Source organism: Canis aureus, chromosome 1 (assembly GCF_053574225.1).
Source record: "Canis aureus isolate CA01 chromosome 1, VMU_Caureus_v.1.0, whole genome shotgun sequence".
NCBI lineage: Eukaryota > Metazoa > Chordata > Mammalia > Carnivora > Canidae > Canis > Canis aureus.
The window spans coordinates 107,044,821-107,062,278 of NC_135611.1; the positions used below are offsets into that span (position 1 = coordinate 107,044,821).

The window sequence follows — 17,458 nt, forward strand, 5'->3', positions numbered from 1 at the left end:
GGCAAAGAGTTAGCTAATGGGGGATACATCCTGGATGTAGGGGTTTGCTGTGTGACCCTAGATAAGCTGGTTGACCTCTTGAGCCTCAGTTTCCCTGGCTGGGCAGTGAGAAGGGCTGGGCTCAGAGATGTCTGGTTCTGCCAGCCCTGGGGTTGGGGATAGGGGGACTGGGTGGTCGCAGACAGCCCAGGGCTCTGGCAGTTATAGGAGTTTCCTAGGGGACAGCAGCCCTCCCAAAAGACAAATAAACAAGGACCTCTCCTTACAGACCCACAATGGCATCATCACCTAACAAACTGAATGATCATTCCTTAATGTCAGCTCAGATCCAGCCCAGACCTTCAGTCCCCTCAATGGCCTTTAAAATGGCCTCTGACAGTTGGCTTAGGAACTCACATCCGTGCCAAGCACCCGGGTGAATCTGACACCTGAGAAGTTGGCAGTTAGCTTTTGCTGGTGACTTCAGACCAGCCGATTGCTAGCAAGCCCAGGCCTGCAGGGGAAGGAAAGAGGGGGGCGTGGGGTTGGTGATGCGGAGTCCTGCTCAAACTTTCTGAGTGGCATTCATGGTGCCTGCACTGGTGAAGACAGGAAGCCAGAGAGCTGCTTGGACTGGTCCCAGTGCTCTCCTCTCTGGGTTTCCCACTGGCAACCACCTTCCCAGAGATGGTCGGGAAAGTTTCACAGAAGTGCCTGCCTGTCTCTCTAAAAACGGATCATGGGCTGGTTTTGGAGTCAGACCCGGGTTCCATCATCTCCTTGTCAACTGGAGTGAGTTGTAGGGTGGACACCCCACCTCCCTGGACCCCTGTCTTCTCTTTTGTCAAAAGGAAACTATGAAAAGGTAACCGTGGGACACCTGGGTGGCTCAGCCAGTCAAGCATTGGATTCTTGGTTTGCTCAGGTCATGATCTCAGGATCATGAGATCAAACCCCATGTTGGGCTCCCCACTCAGCATGGAGTCTGCCTCTCCCTCTCCCTCTTCCTCTGCTCCCCCTGCTCTCGCTTTCTCTCTCTCTCTCTCTCTCCCCCAAATAAATGATAAATAAAACCTTAAAAAAAAAAAAAAGGTGACCAGCTGGCTCCACTCCTTGTAAGTAAAACACCAAATAAAACTATGAGGCCACATCCACATGCCACACCAGCACCAGCAAAAGCCAGAAAGCTTACAACAGTGGTTGCTGGCATGCATGTAGGAAAACCACTGGAAGGACACAGCGAGTGGAAACAGAAACTAGCGCCACCTCCTGGACAGTGATAGAGTGGATTCTCTACAACTTAAAAAAAACGGTCAGAGTGGGGGTGGGGGGATGGGAGTTGGAGTAGAAACCCAAGAAGTCAGTGAGTGGTTGATTATCAGATCTGGTGCCCGTAATAAAAAGATAAAAATTGAAACTATTCAGCAATAAACAGGAATGAAGCCAACATGCCACTGCATGGATGAGCTCAAAACTGTTGCGTGGAGTACAAGAAGCCAGCCTCAAAGACCCAGGTATTGTGTGATCCTATTGACATGAAAGGTCTAGGATGGGCAAATCCAGAGACACAGGAAGCCACCGAATGGTTGCCAGGTATCCTCTTGGGCCACTGAAAATGTTCTAGACTCATCTTTGGAGATGGGCACCCAACCCTGGAAATGGACCCAAAGCCCCTGACTTGTAAGCTTTAAGCAGGTGAGTGGTCTGGTCTGCGAACTGTAGCTCAGTACGGTTGTTACACTCCTGTAAAAGCTGGATTAAGAACAAAATTGCACCTTCTCCTTAGATCCAGCATTTTTTGAAGAATTGATCCTACAGTTCTTTTGATACAGAGAGAGCTACTTACAGGGATATTATTGGCACCTTTTTTGGGGGTGGGGGAGGGATCATTCTAATAGCAATGAGTGCAGACACAATAAAAGTTTGTCCACAAGGGACAGAGACTGGTTGAAAGAATCATTGTCTATTTATAGGAGCCTGGGGGGCTCTGTCGGCGAAGCATCTGCCTTGGACTCAGGTCATGATCCTGGGGTCTTGGGATTAAGCCCCGACCTGGGCTCCCTGCTCAGTGGAGAGTCTGCTTCTCCCCTCTGCCTCTGCCCCTGCTCATGCTCTCTCTCTGTCTCTCTGTCTCTGTCTCTCTCTCTCTCTCAAATAGACAGATAGATAGATAGATAGATAGATAGACAGATAAATAAAATCTTTATTAAAAAAGAATCATAGTCGGTCAGCCTGAGTGGCTCAGTGGTTTAATGCTGCCTTCAGCCCAGGGTGTGATCCTGGGGACCTGGGATTGAGTTTCCATGTCCGGCTCCCTGTGGGGAGCCTGCTTCTCCCTCTGCCTGTGTCTCTGCCTTTCTCTCTCTGTCTCTCATGAATAAATAAATAAAATCTTAAAAAAAAAATCATAGGCCATTTAAACAATGAAACCTTACGCAGACACACACACATTGAAGTTTACCTATACTTACAAGACCAGAATTACTGCTAAAATATACTGTCTGCTGGGAAAAGTGGGTATGAAGTGCACTAGCACAGGGGTGATGAGCTGAGTCCTTAACCTGAGCACCTGAGCATGTGTCAAGCGTTTTTTAAACTGTTCCTTGCTGTATCTGGGATGGTCCTGGGAGGGAGGTCAGGGAGATAAGGCCCACTTGGAGCAACAGCTGCCTGGGGCAGGGAGTGGGGTAGAGGGGAGAGACAACTTTTAAAGTAAGCTCCATGCCCAGGGTAGAGCCCAACATAGGGCTTGAACTCATGACCCTGAGATCAAGACCCAAGCAGAGATAAAGAGTCTGACACTTCCTTGACTGAGCCACCCAGATGCCCCTTTGAGGAAACTTTCAAATTCAGTAGAGAAATATTTACCATTCTTTTAAAATCACCAGTACAGCTGAATACCAGCCCTGGGGCTATGGAATGCCTGGTTTTATTTAAAAAAAAAAAAAGTGTGTGTCCTTTCTTAGATGTCTAAAATATTCCTGGGAGGAGGTGAGGGAAGCCAAAGAGCGGGAAAGTCAGGTTCAGGGCGCTGCATGGGACCTGGTTTGTACACTATGACCTTTGGCACCTTCGGATTATGTCACGACATGCATGTCACCTCGAAAGTTTTGTTTCAGAATTGCAAAAATTGGAGCTGCCCCATGTATCCACCACACAGCAGGGCGGCCGCGGGGAGGGTTACTTGAGGTGATCTCTGTCGGGAGGCCAGGCCCCCACCATGGCTACCATCTGGATTTTCTTGCCAGCTGCCCCAGGGAGGAGAACAGAGACTCCCAGGCGGAGGAAGTTTCGCAACCATGGTTGGGAAATCCAGCAGGGGAGGCCTGGGACCCTGTGTCAATACTCCCAAGAAGGCCGGCCTGTTTGCAGCCTGGGGAGACAGCCAAGCTGGCGCTCGGTTTCCAGCCCTCCCAGCTGGCCCTGGAGCCCACAAGAGTTCCCGGGGCCTCTCGTGGTGCTAGAGACCCAGGGAGTAAGAGACCCGGGTCTACCACTCAGCCCCAGACCTCAGAGTCTGCCTCGGCAGGACTCAGGGTTGGTCCAAATAATCAACAGTCGGGGACTTGCAAAAAAGTCTGCGGTCCACCTCTATGTATGTGTTATGGGTTGAATTGTACCCTCTCCACCAAAAAGAGGTAGGTTGAAGTCCTAAGTCCCCAAGACTTCTCCAGAATGTGACCTTATTTGGGTATTGGGTCATTGCAGATTTAATTATTTAAGTCAAGATGAGAGCACAGTGGAGTGGGGTGCCCCTAATCCAACACGACGAATGGCTTTTGAATGCACAGATGCACAGACAGGGAAAAGCCACATGAAAATAAAGGCAGAGCTTGGGTGATGCTTCTACATGCTAGGGAACGCCAAAGATTGCGAGCAAACCACTAGAATCTGGGAGAGCAGGACAGGGAAAAAACAGATTCTCCCAAGATGGAGCAACCCTACCAACACTCTGAGCTCAGAATTCTGGCCTCCAGAACAGGGAGACAATCCATTTCTGTTGTTCAAGGTGCTCAGTTTGCAGTGCTTTGTCACAGCGGCTCAAGCAAACAAATACAGTACTTCAACAGAACGACTGTCAAAACATATGCTCTAGTAGGACACCAGGGTGGCTCAGTGTTTGAGTGTCTACCTTTGGCTCAGGTTGTGATCCCGGGGTCCTGGGATCGAGTCCCACATCAGGCTCCCTGCAGGGAGCCTGTTTCTCCCTCTGCCTATGTCTTTGCCTCTGTGTGTGTGTCTCTTGTGAATAAATAAAATCTTAAAAAAAAAAATAGAAGTTTCAATTCCTCCAATACGCCATGCCTTTTCTGCCCCAGGACCTTTGCATAGACTGATCCCTCCTTGCCTAGAACGCTCTTCTCTCTCTCTCTGAAAATTAGTAAGGGAAACCTCACTAAGGCAGACTCAGGAGGCTAGGAGGGGAAGCTGGAAGGAGGAGCCACATGCCTCAACATCAAGTAAACACCTCAACATAATAATCCTCAACAGGAAAGAATCCTCAGTGACAGGCCCCAACAGGGAAAGATGTACACAGCATCGCCTACAAGAAATTGGCCGCCAGAGAAACCGTCAACACCCTGAACTCTTGCTTTTCTCCAGAGGGCTTTCGTTCAGAACAACCTCTTCCGATTTCCTTTTCTTCTCCATAAGATAAAATTCCTGTCCCTTGCTAGATTTGTCTATGGTTTTGCCGCAGCTTACTTGTCCCAATTTACAATTCTCTGCTTTCCTGGATAAATCCATTTGGCTGGTAAAATAACCCACTGTTTTATTTTTGTGGGGTAACACCATGCTAGCACCAATGTTCACCATCTCAGCTCCTCAAGCCTTGGCTCAAAGGTCATCATCTTGATGTCCCCTTCCCGATTCCCTCCTCTGGCCTGTTTCTTTTTCCCAATTGAGGACCGTGTGTCCAGGTTCACCACCTGCCCATACGCCACCCCAGCTCCACCCTTCATGGAGGGGCTGCTCAGGGCTCACTCACAGGTGATTTCCTCCGGGGTGAATCCCAGGACCTTCAGTGACTCCAGCGTCTCGTGGAAGAGCTCCCGCTCCTGGCCAGGAGAGGATGACGGCCCGTTGGTCAGGAAGCGGTAGTTGGAGCATGGCTCCAAGAGGAGTTCAGCTGCAGGGGGTAATGAGTGGAGGCCAAGGTCAAGGGTGAGCTGTGGAGTCCAACTCAAGTCCCGATGGCCACCCTGGGGCAGTGTTCTCTTCCTCCACTGGGGACCTTGGTCTCTTCCTCTGTCATATGAGTGAGGATCCTTTCCTCATAATTTGATGGGAAGGGCCAGGCCTGGAGGGGGTGCTTAGCCCACATTGGACCCTTTCATCTTCCCTCATTCCATTGAGATTGTCAAGTCCTAGAACAGTCCAGAGCAGGCAGGAGCAATGAGGCTATAGGTGCCTGAGTTAGCAAAAGCTGTGGGACAGCAGGGCTTGGCAGCAGAGGATGTGTGAGTCCTGGGGTCTGGGTAAGGAGGGGCCAGGAGGCAGCCAAAGCTCTGGGGGAAGGAGCCTTGGGACAGCAGGCACCCTTGTAAAGAAGAGCCCTGGATTTTCTTCAGCCAGAGGCCAGGAGGAGCAATGAGAAGCCAGGAGGAAGCTCAGGCAGGAGCAAGGGTAAAGGGACAAGGTGAGGCACCAGGTGAAGCACCAGGTGCCGAAAGCCACAAAAACCAGGACCACCAGGACTACCAAGACCCCCAGGACCATGAGGCAGCAGGACCTGCAGCAGAGCTGGAGTCATGGGCGTAACACAAGCTGGAATAAGCAGAAGCCTTGGAGTTTCGGAAGAGAAGGAATGTGAGCAGGAGCCACATGGGGGGAAGGTGGGATCAGAGAGCAGGAGGGGTCAGCCAGCAGCGTGGGCCAGGGGTGGCAGGATTCTCTACTCAGTCAAAACCACTGATGGCAGAGTCACGACATAGCAGAAACTGGGGACAGAGGGCTTCCTGGGGAAGGGCGGTACCCAAATCCACTGCTCAGCAGGAGTCTGACCTACATAGCAGGTGCTCAACAAATCCTACTCAGTTCCTCTCAGGAGCTCAGTTCTTCCTCCTGGGGCACATCCCGGGCCCCCTCCCAGTCCCCCTGGGAGCCACAGCACTGACCTTTGAGATGCTCTCCAGCACCTCCCAGCAGCTGATAGAAGATGTGGAAGCTGCACTCATCTTTGGCCTGGCGGATGGCCCTGGACTTCTCCAACAGGTCTGGGCGGCTGGGAGTCAAGGTCCCACAGGGGCGGAGTGGCGAGGGGAGCCCACCCAGCCCCCTTGACCCACGCTGCACCCCCTGCTATCCTGTGAAGCCGTGGAGTTGTTCACAGCCCAGGCCTTGGGCCTGTCACTTAAGCACACACGTGCCTCAGTTTCCTTATATGTGCAAGAGGCTCCATGTAACACCCATGAATGAGTTGCTGTGAGGGTAAATGCATTATTATGTGTCAAACATCCAAGAGCAGTGTATGGCTTGTAGTTAACCATAGCGAAGAGTATCTCTGGCCATAGCTACCCTGCTGGCCTCAGTTTCCCTGGATGGATAGTGGGGCTATGGGCTCTTCCCTTCTAGGAAAGTCACATGGCACAGCTATGGTCTAGAAATCGGAAAGCCACCTTAAAATAAAACACCTGATGACTTGTTTGCCCTTCCATGTCCCACACTCACAGACCACACAGCACCGATTCAGCATGACAGTTGTAACACAGGACCTACCCCGGGGAGCCTTGCCCAGGGTCTGCTGCAAATCACTGACCAAGAGCCCTGGTTCACTAACCTGCTCAGGTAAGATGGGGAGGACTTGGGGAGGGGATCCCACCAGGGACGGGGCGTGGGGGAAGCACACACCCTGAGTCTTGGTTTCTACTTCTGTTAAATGGGATGATGAGGGGTACAGGGAAGAGGGGCTGGGATCACAGAGTGAGAGCTCTCAGGACAGCCTTAGGTGCAGCATAAACCCTCAAGAAATGTTGCCCAGGCTGACACCAGGGCTGAGGGGTCAGGCTGAGCCCGAGACTCATCCGACTGGCCTGGGGGTGGCACCTGCCCCGTGAGCAATACCCCACAGGCTGCTCAGTGGCCCCAGGCACAGAGGGCCATGCCTGAGAGCCCTGTACCCCATGCGGGGAGCCACAACTAGAGGGGAGTGTGGATGAAGAAAGTTCACTTTTGGAAGTAGCCAGTGGAGACAAATGTGAATATAAAAAAGAGGCTAGGGGTGCCTGGGTGGCTCAGTGGTTGAGCATCTGCCTTTGGCTCAGAGCATGATCTTGGGGTCCTGGGATCGAGTCCCATATCGGGCTCCCTGCAGGGAGCCTGCTTCTCCCTCTGTCTACGTCTCTGCCTCTCTCTGTGTGTCTCTCATGAATAAATACTTAAAATTTTTTTAAAGATTTTATTTATTCATAGAGACACACACACACACACACACACACACACACACACACACACAGAGGCAGAGACACAGGCAGAGGGAGAAGCAGGCTCCATGCAGGGAGCCCGATGTGGGACTGGATCCTGGGTCTCCAGGATCAGGCCCTGGGCTGAAGGCAGCACTAAACCGCTGAGCCACCCGGGCTGCCCCATAAAATATTTTTTAAAATAAAAAAAACAATTAAAAATTCCCAGTGAGCTTGCGTGTAGCCTATGCAGAGCAGGATTGACACAACAGGTCTGAAATGATCTGCTCCCACGACTGCCCAGAGCTGGGATCTGGGAAGCTGGATTTCGGGAGAGTTCCCAGCACTCCCCGAATGACAGGAGGGGGCTCCTTGTGCCTAAGCGGTTTGTGCAAACAACGTGGTTTCTGCTGAACACCTGCTTTCCTCCAGGGAGTCTGGAATGTTGGCACATGCCAGGCCAGGGAAGCTGACGTGACCGGCCCCTACTGAAAACCTGGGGGTGCTGACAGGGTCTCTAAGGAGCGTCCTTGGTGGACAACACCTCACATGTTGCCCATCCTGTGTGACTCCACGGGGAGGGGACTCTGGAAGCTGGCCCTGGTCTCTCCCCCACTTGGCCCTGCATGCCTTACCCCCTGCGGCCTGTGCTCTATGTCCTCTCTCTGTGATAAGCCACAGCTGCCCTACCACCCCACAGCAGGGCAACTGCAGTCCTACCCTCCTTCCTGCACCGGGAGATAATGCATCTCTGCCTTCCCCAGGTTCCTCTCCATTCAAGAGTGGGAAACTGAGGTACAGTTTCCGAACATCAGGGAGCCAGGCTTCCCGTGTGTGTGGACACCTGTTTCCTGTAAGCAATGAGATCCCAAGGCCCACCCTCCTCGGCCACCAGGTGTCTTGTGGGCTATGTGAGGATACAGGTCTCGATGTTGGCACCCACAATGTACCCAGCCACGTCGAAGTTGATGCGAATAAATTTGCCCTGGGAAGGAAGGGGTTGGGGTTAGCTGAGGGGCCTCTTCCCCACCGTGGACCTGAAGGGCATCCCTAACCCACACTCACCTCTCCTAGAGCTAGGGCTGCATCTCACTTTCTTTCTCCCTCCACCTGAACCCCACCCTAATTGTGAGGTCCCAGCCAGGGGCTCCCTGGGGAATCCAAGGTCTGGGCCCCTTTGACTGCTTTCCACGGGACCCAGGCCCTCAGCCCCCTCCTCCCTCAGACCCTGAAGTCTGAACCCCCAGCCCCTCCTCCCTCAGTCAGCCCACCCTTCCTGCTTCCCCTTAACCACCTCCAGAGCTCCCAGGGCCAGGCTCTGCCCTCCCCCAGCACTCACAAATCGGGAAGAGTTGTCATTCTTCACAGTCTTGGCGTTGCCAAAGGCCTCTAGGATGGGGTTGGCCTGAAGCAGCTGCCGCTCCAGCTCACCCTGTGGGGCGGGGAGAGGACCCATTAGTGAAAACAGGGGCTGGGGTCGGCAGGGGGCTGGGGGGGTGGTCTGTTGGTCTGTGTTACAACTGTCTGGGGTCTGAGTGTGAGAGGCCTCTGTGTGTCTGCATGGGGGCTGCTTCCCCGCATCCGGCTTTTGCCCTTTAGTTTACTGTTAACGGAACAGGAAATGTCTCCGGGATACATTGTCTCCGGGATACATCGTGGAGTAGAAACAGCAAAACAGCAAAAACCTGTTGCAGAGCGATACCTCCAGTGTGATTCCATTAATGAAAAATAAATTGAGGGAAAAAAAAAAAACACCACAAAAACAAGACTCCTACTTCTCCAGGTATAGACACACATCTAGAAGCATTGAGTGGAAGGTCTACAAGGACACACACCAAACTGCCAAGAGTGCAATGGAGAAGACAAAGGGGGAATTTCATTTTATCTTTTTCTGTTGTTATAAGAGAAAAGCACTCGTGTATCGCTTGCAGGATTCATTAAGAAAAAAAAATCTAGGGGCACCTGGGTGGCTCAGCGGTTAAGCGTCTGCCTTTGGGTCAGGTTGTGATCCTGGGGTCATGGCATTGAGTCCCATATCGGGCTCCCTGCATGGAGCCTGCTTCTCCCTCTGCCTATGTCTCTGCCTCTCTCTCTGTGTTTCTCATGAAAAAATAAATAAAATCTTAAAAAAAAAATCTATACCATCAGTATGAATGTCCTTCCAACTGTCCAGCACAGAGTAGGCATTCATGAGATGGCAGTTTCCTTCCCCAGCCAGGCTGCTCCATGGGAGGGCTCTGACTCTGAACTTCCCTGTGGCCACCTTAGTGGCAGAGCGAGGAGGACCATGGGTGTTCAGGAGACAGCAATCCCCTCCTGCCCCCAGGTAGGTTCTCGAGGGCATCAACTCTTTCCATAAATTCCTGTGAGTCCTCAGATACTAGCCTGACCTGGGTGTACCCAGGCAGCTGTGATAATGGCAGTGTGAGGCTCTGGGCTGTGGGAATCTTTGCACCCGTCGGCCTGATCTACACACATTTAGCAGATCAGCAATAAATGACCCCGGGTAATTTCATGTCGGCATCTGTGGCCAAGCTACATGCACACAGTTGGACAGCCCTTCATGGCAACACGGGCTGTGAATGTGTGCATGCACAGGGCTGCCGTAAACACCAGGAAGCCCTGTGCACACACGCTAGGGCTGCATTAGATGACAGCATGGGGCCCAACACGCACACAGTAGGACCACTACAAGTGGCAGTATGGCTCCCTGATGGCCATCAGTGCCCTGGGGCCTATCTGACAGGAAGCCCATGGATGGGGCTGACCCAGGGGGCATGAGGGGTGGCATGATTTGAGGTGGTCCCCTGCTACTCACATAAGACACGATGCTGGCAGCCTGAGGAAGTCACAGGACGCGAGACACGGACCGGGACACAGACCAGGACACGGCACATGCAACACGGACAGACCCACAGGTGAACCGGTGGTCGTGAGTGGCGGGCAGCAGGGGAGACATGGGGTGCAGGAGGAATCGGGCAGGTGGAGTAGGGTGGCCCGGGTCTGAATCCTCTCTAGCAGACTCCTCCAACAACAGACTCCTGCCCAGTCATGCCTTCAGTTTCTCATCTCAACCACAGGAAAACACCACCCGCTCATGGGGTGTTCAGTCAATGGAAGCAGAGATGGGCATTATGTAAGTGCGCACTAAATCAGGCCCAGCACATAGTAGGTGCTCAGGACCATAAGCACCTACTGGGTGCCAGGTACTGTCCTAAGGTCTGATGAAGCCAAGATCAGGCCCTTGAAATTTCCATTTCCATCCTGCCTCCACTCCTAGCCCTGTATCAGACACACTAGGTGCACAGGCAGCAGAGGTAGCCAAGAGATGGGTCATAGTCACGGGCCTCCTAAGGGAGGCAGGGGGTTATGGGGACAAGCAGGACCTCAGACAGAGGAGGGGGTATTGCTGGTGGCAGGGCCCAGAGAGTGTCTTGAGGCAGGTCACTTACCGGTACACCTGGCTCCTTCCTGCCCTTTGGTGATGATGCCACGTGGGCAAGATACTGGATGACCTTCTTGGTGTTTTCTGTCTTCCCAGCCCCAGATTCCCCGCTGTGGGGTGGGGGTGGGGTACAAGGAGGAAGCAGAAAGGGTTGACAGGGATGCCAGGTCAGACCTGCCCATTCTGAGCTGAGCCGCACCCAGCCAGGGCCCCGCCTCCTCCAGGAAGCCCTTCAGGATTACTCACGTGCAGAGAATGGACTGATCTTCACGATCTGTAAGGGACAGAAGTGGACATGTCAGCTGGAGGGTCTCTCTAGTGGGACCTTGACCTCTTATACCACACCCTATTCAAAGGGGTAAGGAAAAGTCTTTTGCCCCCCAAAAGGTTTGTTTAAGATTTTATTTATTTGAGAGAGAGAGAGAGCATGTACAAGCAGGGCAGGGGGCAGGGGAATGAGCAGAGGGAGAAGCAGACTCCCCACTGAGCAGGGAGCCCGACGTAGGGCTCCCTCCCAGGATCCTGAGATCATGACCTGCGCCAAAGGCAGACACTTTATCAACTGAGCCATAAAAGGCACCCCTCCTCACAAAAGCGTTTTGATGTGTGACACTCCTGGATTCTAACACCCCACCCCAACTCAGCTGTGTGATGCTGGCAAAGTAGCTCTCCCTCTCTTGGCCTTGTTTCCTCACCTGTAAAATGGAGCTGATAAACTCCAACTCAACAGAATGTAATGCATTCAACAAACTTCAATCCGAGCCCCTACTGTGTGCCACCTCATGCTGGGTACGTGAGATGCAAAGACAAAAGAGCAATGTCCTGGACCCAAAGGCTCAGCCTCTGATGGAAAACAGGCCACAACAACATAGTGACAGTGGTTGGTGGTCCGGGGGGGATCTCTGCCCAGCAGAGGGCACAGCATGGTTCCCACCGTCTCCCCAAGCACTCGCCCTGCATCTGACGTGACTGACAGCCTCCTAAGTGCCAGGCACCTACAACAGTGGGAACTGGCCAAGTCCCTGTCCTCATGGAGCTTCTGCTCAAGTCAGGGGGATACAAAGCACATACGTAAAACCACAGATGATTTGACAGTAGGTAGTGTCTGCAGACATTCTGGTTGTTGCAACCGGGAGATCCTTACAAGGGTCTACTGAGTAGAGCTCAGGGAGGCTGCCAAACATCTTACAACATATGAGATGCCCCTATATAAAGAATCATCCAGCCCCAAATGCCAATAAAGCCAGGATTAAGGGCAGCCCGGGTGGCTCATCGGTTAGTGCTGCCTTTGGCCCAGGGCATGATCCTGGAGTCCTGGGATCAAGTCCCACATCGGGCTCCCTTCATGGAGCCTGCTTCTCCCTCTGCCTGTGTCTCTGCCTCTCTTTCCCTCCCTCTCTCTCTCTGCATATCTCTCATAAATAAATAAATAAAATCTTTAAAAAAAAAAAAAAGCCAGAATTAAGAAGCCCTGGTTAACATAGTAAGAAGACTGAGGGGTGGAGGGCCAGGAAGGCTTCCCAGAAGAGGTGTTTCAGCTCAGCCCTAAAAGATGAGGAAGTAGCATTCCAGGCAGAGGATACAGCCAGTGCAAAGGCCCTGTGGCGAGACCAAGTTGGAGATGTCAGAGAAACAGAAAGGACGCCAGAGAGGCTGGGGGACAGGGCAGAGCTAGACATTGTGCAGATGGGTTTGGAGGCCATGATTAAAAGATCTGGATAGTTTTGGGGACACCTAGGTGGCTCAGTTGGTTAAGTGTGCAACTAGATTTTGGTTCAGGTCATGATCTTGAGGTTGTGAGATTGAGCCCCATGTCAGGCTCCATGCTCACCAGGGAGTCTGTGTGAGAGTTTCTCTCTGTCTCTCTCTTTCTCTTTCTCTCTCTCTCTCTCCCCCTCTGCCCTGCCCCTCCCCCACCTCAAATAAATAAATCTTTTTAAAAAAATCTGGACAGAAAAAAAAATAAAAATAAAAAATAAAAAATCTGGACAGTTTTTAAATGGGGCAGGAGGCCTCCAGGTGGTTTTAAGCCCAAGGGAGAGCCAGATGGTTTGGGAGCCATATGGACGTGGGTTCAAGGCCCAGCACCCCCTCTGTCTTGCTGTGTGACCTTGGGCCTGTCTCTGAGATATTCTGTGCCTCAGTTTCTCCATCTCAAAAACAGAGCTCAAACAGCCTTATAGGGCTGTAGTCAGAACTCAGAGAATGTCCAAAAAAGTTTTTATATACTATAATGCTGTTTTGTGGCCTGTTTGGTGTTAAAGGCTGAGCCCTGGGGTGAAGCCCTCTTGCATCTTGGAATCTCTCACATCCAGCATCAAGTGGCACATAGTATGGATTCAAATTGTAGCTGGTTGAATGAATCACATTCTGTTTAGCTGAGGTTCATCATCTCCATTTTACACTTGAGAAAACAGACTCAGAGAGGGACAGCTGCTGTGCCAGCATCACACAGCAAGCAAGAAGCTGAGCTGGGGTGGAGCAGGTGAGTCACAACAGCAAAACCCACAACACCCAGCCCAGGGTGAGGATGTAACACACAATGTGACCTAAATACAGGGAGGCGGAGGTTGGGGGCTCTGGGTTCAAGTCCCATCTCAGCCACCCACCCACCAGTATGACTGTAGACAATGTCTGCACTACTCTGTGCCTCAGTTTCCCCATCTGGAAACCAGGGATAATGAGCACATCTACTTTACGAGGTCACTCATTCTGAGATTAAACACGTCAATTCATGAAAAGTGCTTGGCACAGAGTAGCCACTCATCTCAGCTTTATCGTACATTATTTATTCTTAAGGTATAGTAACTAATATATAATAATGGCTAAAAATTATTGCAGAAATAAGTATATAACAAATTAGATTATGTAACCGAAGGAAATAAGTGTGACCAATGATCAAATATAAATTCATAATGTGAATATAAAAATGTTGCCTATAAATGTGTTCTACTACACAATGCAGGTGTATGATATATTGGATATTATACCAGTGGTTCTCGAACCTGGGGCCAGCATTAGGATCTCCAGAGGGAGCCCGGGGAGCTTGTAAAACCCCCAGGGTTTCTCTGACTTAGCAGGTCTGGAGTGGGGCCCAGGTTCACATTTCTGACAAGTTCCCAGGGATGCTGATGCTCACCACCCTCTGAGAACCGCTGCATTATGCAATATAAATGCATCATTAGAACCCACAATAGGGGTGCCTGGGCAGTTCAGTGGTTGAGCATCTGCCTTTGGCTCAGGCCGTGATCCCAGGGTCCTGGGATCTAGTCCCACATGAGCTCCCTGCAGGGAGCCTGCTTTTAAAAAATAACATTTTTTAAAATTTTTATTTATTTATGATAGTCACAGAGAGAGAGAGGCAGAGACCTAGGCAGAGGGAGAAGCAGGCTCCATGCACCGAGAGCCCAATGTGGGATTCGATCCCAGGTCTCCAGGATCGCGCCCTGGGCCAAAGGCAGGCGCTAAACCGCTGCGCCACCCAGGGATCCCTAAATAACATTTTTTAAAAAAGAACCTACAATAGAGCTATAGCATATGATCTGTGATAGAAGTGCAATACATACCATATAAATATGTTGCTGCATACTATTATATATCATATGATGGTAAGACATGCATTTTTAAATATTTAATATGCATTTTAATATAAACAAAATATTAAAATATATATCTAATAATTTATAGCAATTAGATCATATGTAGTAGATGTGAATTATGTAATTTTGTCTGGACATTCTTGTGCAACCCGCCTAGCTATACACAGTGACCCCACATTGCCCATCATCTAAGGGACTGATTAATTCCATGACAATGCGGATCATGTCAACAACATAAATGTTGAATGAATGAACACGAGGAATTACTGTCTCAAAAGAAAATTTTGTAGAAACAATGGCTCCCAAATGATACTGTTGAGAGAAGAGGTGAACACAAAGGCAAAATGGGGCCTGACTGGTAGGACCCAGAGCTTGTCCACTCAGCCCTATATTTGTGCTTCCTCCTGCCCCATGAAGAAGACTCAAAGAGTCTGAAATCCTTTATCGTCATCTTATCATGACCCTCCAGGCTGCCCCTCCCCACCCCAAAGAGACATATCCAGCAGTCCCAGCGCCACACTCACCCTGGAGCATGCTTCGGTAGGCCCCCTCGGTCACCGCATACACGTGGGGTGGCACTTCATGGCGCTTCTTGCCCCGGTACATCTCCACAATGGCCTCTGTATAGATGGGAAGCTGCTTGTACGGATTGATGACCACACAGAAAAGGCCAGAGTACGTCTGCAGTGGGCAAGAAAAAAGAGGGCCTCAGCTGGCTGTCTGAGGCCCAGAGGGTAGCATGGGACTGCTGTGTACAGCTGGGCAGGTTGTGCATTGCACAACAACATCCATCAAAGTGGCTGCCATTCATATCATGACAACGTAGACTTGACCATTTGTTACAAAGACTTTCAGGCTGATGGTAAAAGAGAATCTATTGAAATTGCACAAATGTGCTATAAGGATAAGAATTCACCCTGATAGAGAACGCGGCCTTTGCAGCAAGCCAGACTTGGGTCACAGCCCATTACAACCTGAACACGCATACACATAAAATGACCCTGTGCAAGCTCATCTGCTGCAGCACTCTTTATAATGGCAGAAGTCTGGAAATGACCTGCAGGCATGTTCTTACAATGGATTCCTATGATACTTGCAGTGTACGGATCTGGAATTCTTTCCAAAGCATTATTGAATACAGAAAACAAGGTGAGGACTGTTTGCACTGAATGAGGCGGAAGAGGAATATTTGTATGTATTTGCTTGAATGTACAGAAGATATCTTCAGAAGATATCACAGTATCTGCTGCTGAAATATGACAGGAACAAATCTGTAGTTTCTACGGAAAAAGAGTCACAGGCCCTGCTTACACTCCTACTGGAGAAAATGCTACATTTCAGGATCAAACTGTGTGAAAATAAAGATGCCATTTTTCTTGCATCCAAATTTACAGACTCCCTGAATTCACCCTCACACCTGATGGGCCCGGGCTCAGGACCCTGGCACAGGTGAAGAGCCCTTCCAGCTCACACGGAGCATCAGGTAGACGGGAGGCACTCAAGCCACAGAGACAGGAGGATCGCTAGAGAGCTAGTTGCCCACCCAGCTAAGCCAACCCAGAGAGCTAACCGGCTCAGCTAGCTGGAACTGGCTAGTGAAACTAGCCAAGGAGTTAGAGGCTTACTGGCTTCACTAGTTAACTATTAAACCACTGGGCTATGCAGCCAGCTAGCCAGCTACTTGGTGGGTTAGTAGCAGGACTGCTTTAAGCTCCCCAGACAGCTGGCGCTTCTCAAGCAGAGCAGGGTGTGGCCACCACAGGCTGCCCAGCTCCCAGGTGCCAACCTTTTAACGGTGGGAGGGTGGGTGGCCGGGCCAGGAGCAGAACAACCGGTTTGCTGGGTGTCTGCCCTCCCTGCCTCGAAGAGCTGCTCCCAGGAGCTCCTGGCTGGCAGAGGGCGGGGCAGCCGGACCACATTCCCTGGGAGGGTATCTCATGGCTGCTGGCGCCCCGGCCCCCACTCCTGGCTGGCGGGGGAACCCACTCCCCAAGCCACCCTCCCACCTCAGCCCCCTTGTTGCCAGGACGACACCCCCTCCCCCCCACCGCCCAATGGCAACCTGAGCTGGCTGCCAAGGCCAGGGTGCAAAGGGCAGAGGCTGGTGCACGCAGAGAGGGTTGGGGACACCTGAGTGGAGGGGGCATAGCTGGGGACACCCAGTTGGAAGGGTCTGGAGCAGCTGCCCAGCCCAGCGACTCTCTCCACAGTCTCGGTTTCCTCCCCACCTCATTACAGAGGCTGTGGGGATTAAGGGAGATAATGAATAAAAACCAGCCAGCCCAAGGCGGGGCCCTTAAAAGGTACTCCAAGTATGGGACCTGAGACTCTCCTTTTACCCATCCCAACTGGGCACTAAAAGCTCGCTCAGGCTTCAAAGCCACATGAGCCTGGGTTTCCAGTTGGTGTGTGACTCGCACCAGGGATCTGCCCTCACTGAGCCTCAGTCCCCGGCCCCGGAAAATGGGCTTTTGACCCTGACCACCTAGAAAGATTCTGAGTGAGCTGCCACAGTGCACCTTCTGGTGCCTCCCAGGGCTGGGAGCACAGTGTGTGCTCAACAAGACGGGTTCCCCTCCTGCCCAAAGCATCCAGGCAAAGGGACCAAGACACCAGGCCAAATAGCACATTGACGGCAGAAACTGGGTTTCTTTCTACTTTCCACTGGGCAATGCTGCCTTCCCCCATCACCAGTCAGCCAGTCCAACAAATGTTTCTAAAGCACACAAGCAGGGTGGAGCCGGATCACATCTCTAATATCTTCTGGCTGGTGGCTCGAGCAAGCACCCTCGAGCTTTCTGGATCTCGCTTTCTCATCAGATGGTGATGGACAGGAACAGCACTTCCACATAGGGTGGCTGGGAACCGTCATGTTGCACGTATGGGGCAGGCAAGGGCCCTGGAACATGGTGTGTGCTTAACACGAGATGTTAACTACTGCTGGGCCAATGGCTTCACCACCCCAAGGTGGAGGAATAGGGTTAGGATTGAGGGGGGGGTGTCAGCAAGATCACACCAGGAAATTCAGGACAGCA

The 17,458-nt window shown here is 51.5% G+C and overlaps 1 protein-coding gene across 7 annotated transcripts in view; it reads right to left on the reverse strand.

The window, feature by feature from the left end:
* The window catches only part of MYH14 (myosin heavy chain 14), a 101,762-nt gene that overhangs the window by 63,245 nt on the left and 21,059 nt on the right, over window positions 1-17,458 (reverse strand). For 5 of the 7 annotated variants that reach the window (XM_077844355.1, XM_077844366.1, XM_077844357.1 and 2 more), the window contains exons 3-10: window positions 14,948-15,104; window positions 11,071-11,098; window positions 10,832-10,934; window positions 10,198-10,218; window positions 8,719-8,811; window positions 8,301-8,364; window positions 6,096-6,194; window positions 4,967-5,107 (exon numbers count right to left, since the gene is read on the reverse strand). In XM_077844355.1, the coding sequence (XP_077700481.1) occupies window positions 4,967-5,107; window positions 6,096-6,194; window positions 8,301-8,364; window positions 8,719-8,811; window positions 10,198-10,218; window positions 10,832-10,934; window positions 11,071-11,098; window positions 14,948-15,104 (706 nt within the window). The remainder of the gene's footprint in view (window positions 1-4,966; window positions 5,108-6,095; window positions 6,195-8,300; window positions 8,365-8,718; window positions 8,812-10,197; window positions 10,219-10,831; window positions 10,935-11,070; window positions 11,099-14,947; window positions 15,105-17,458) is intronic. The other 2 variants (XM_077844356.1, XM_077844371.1) reach the window with 1 other exon arrangement.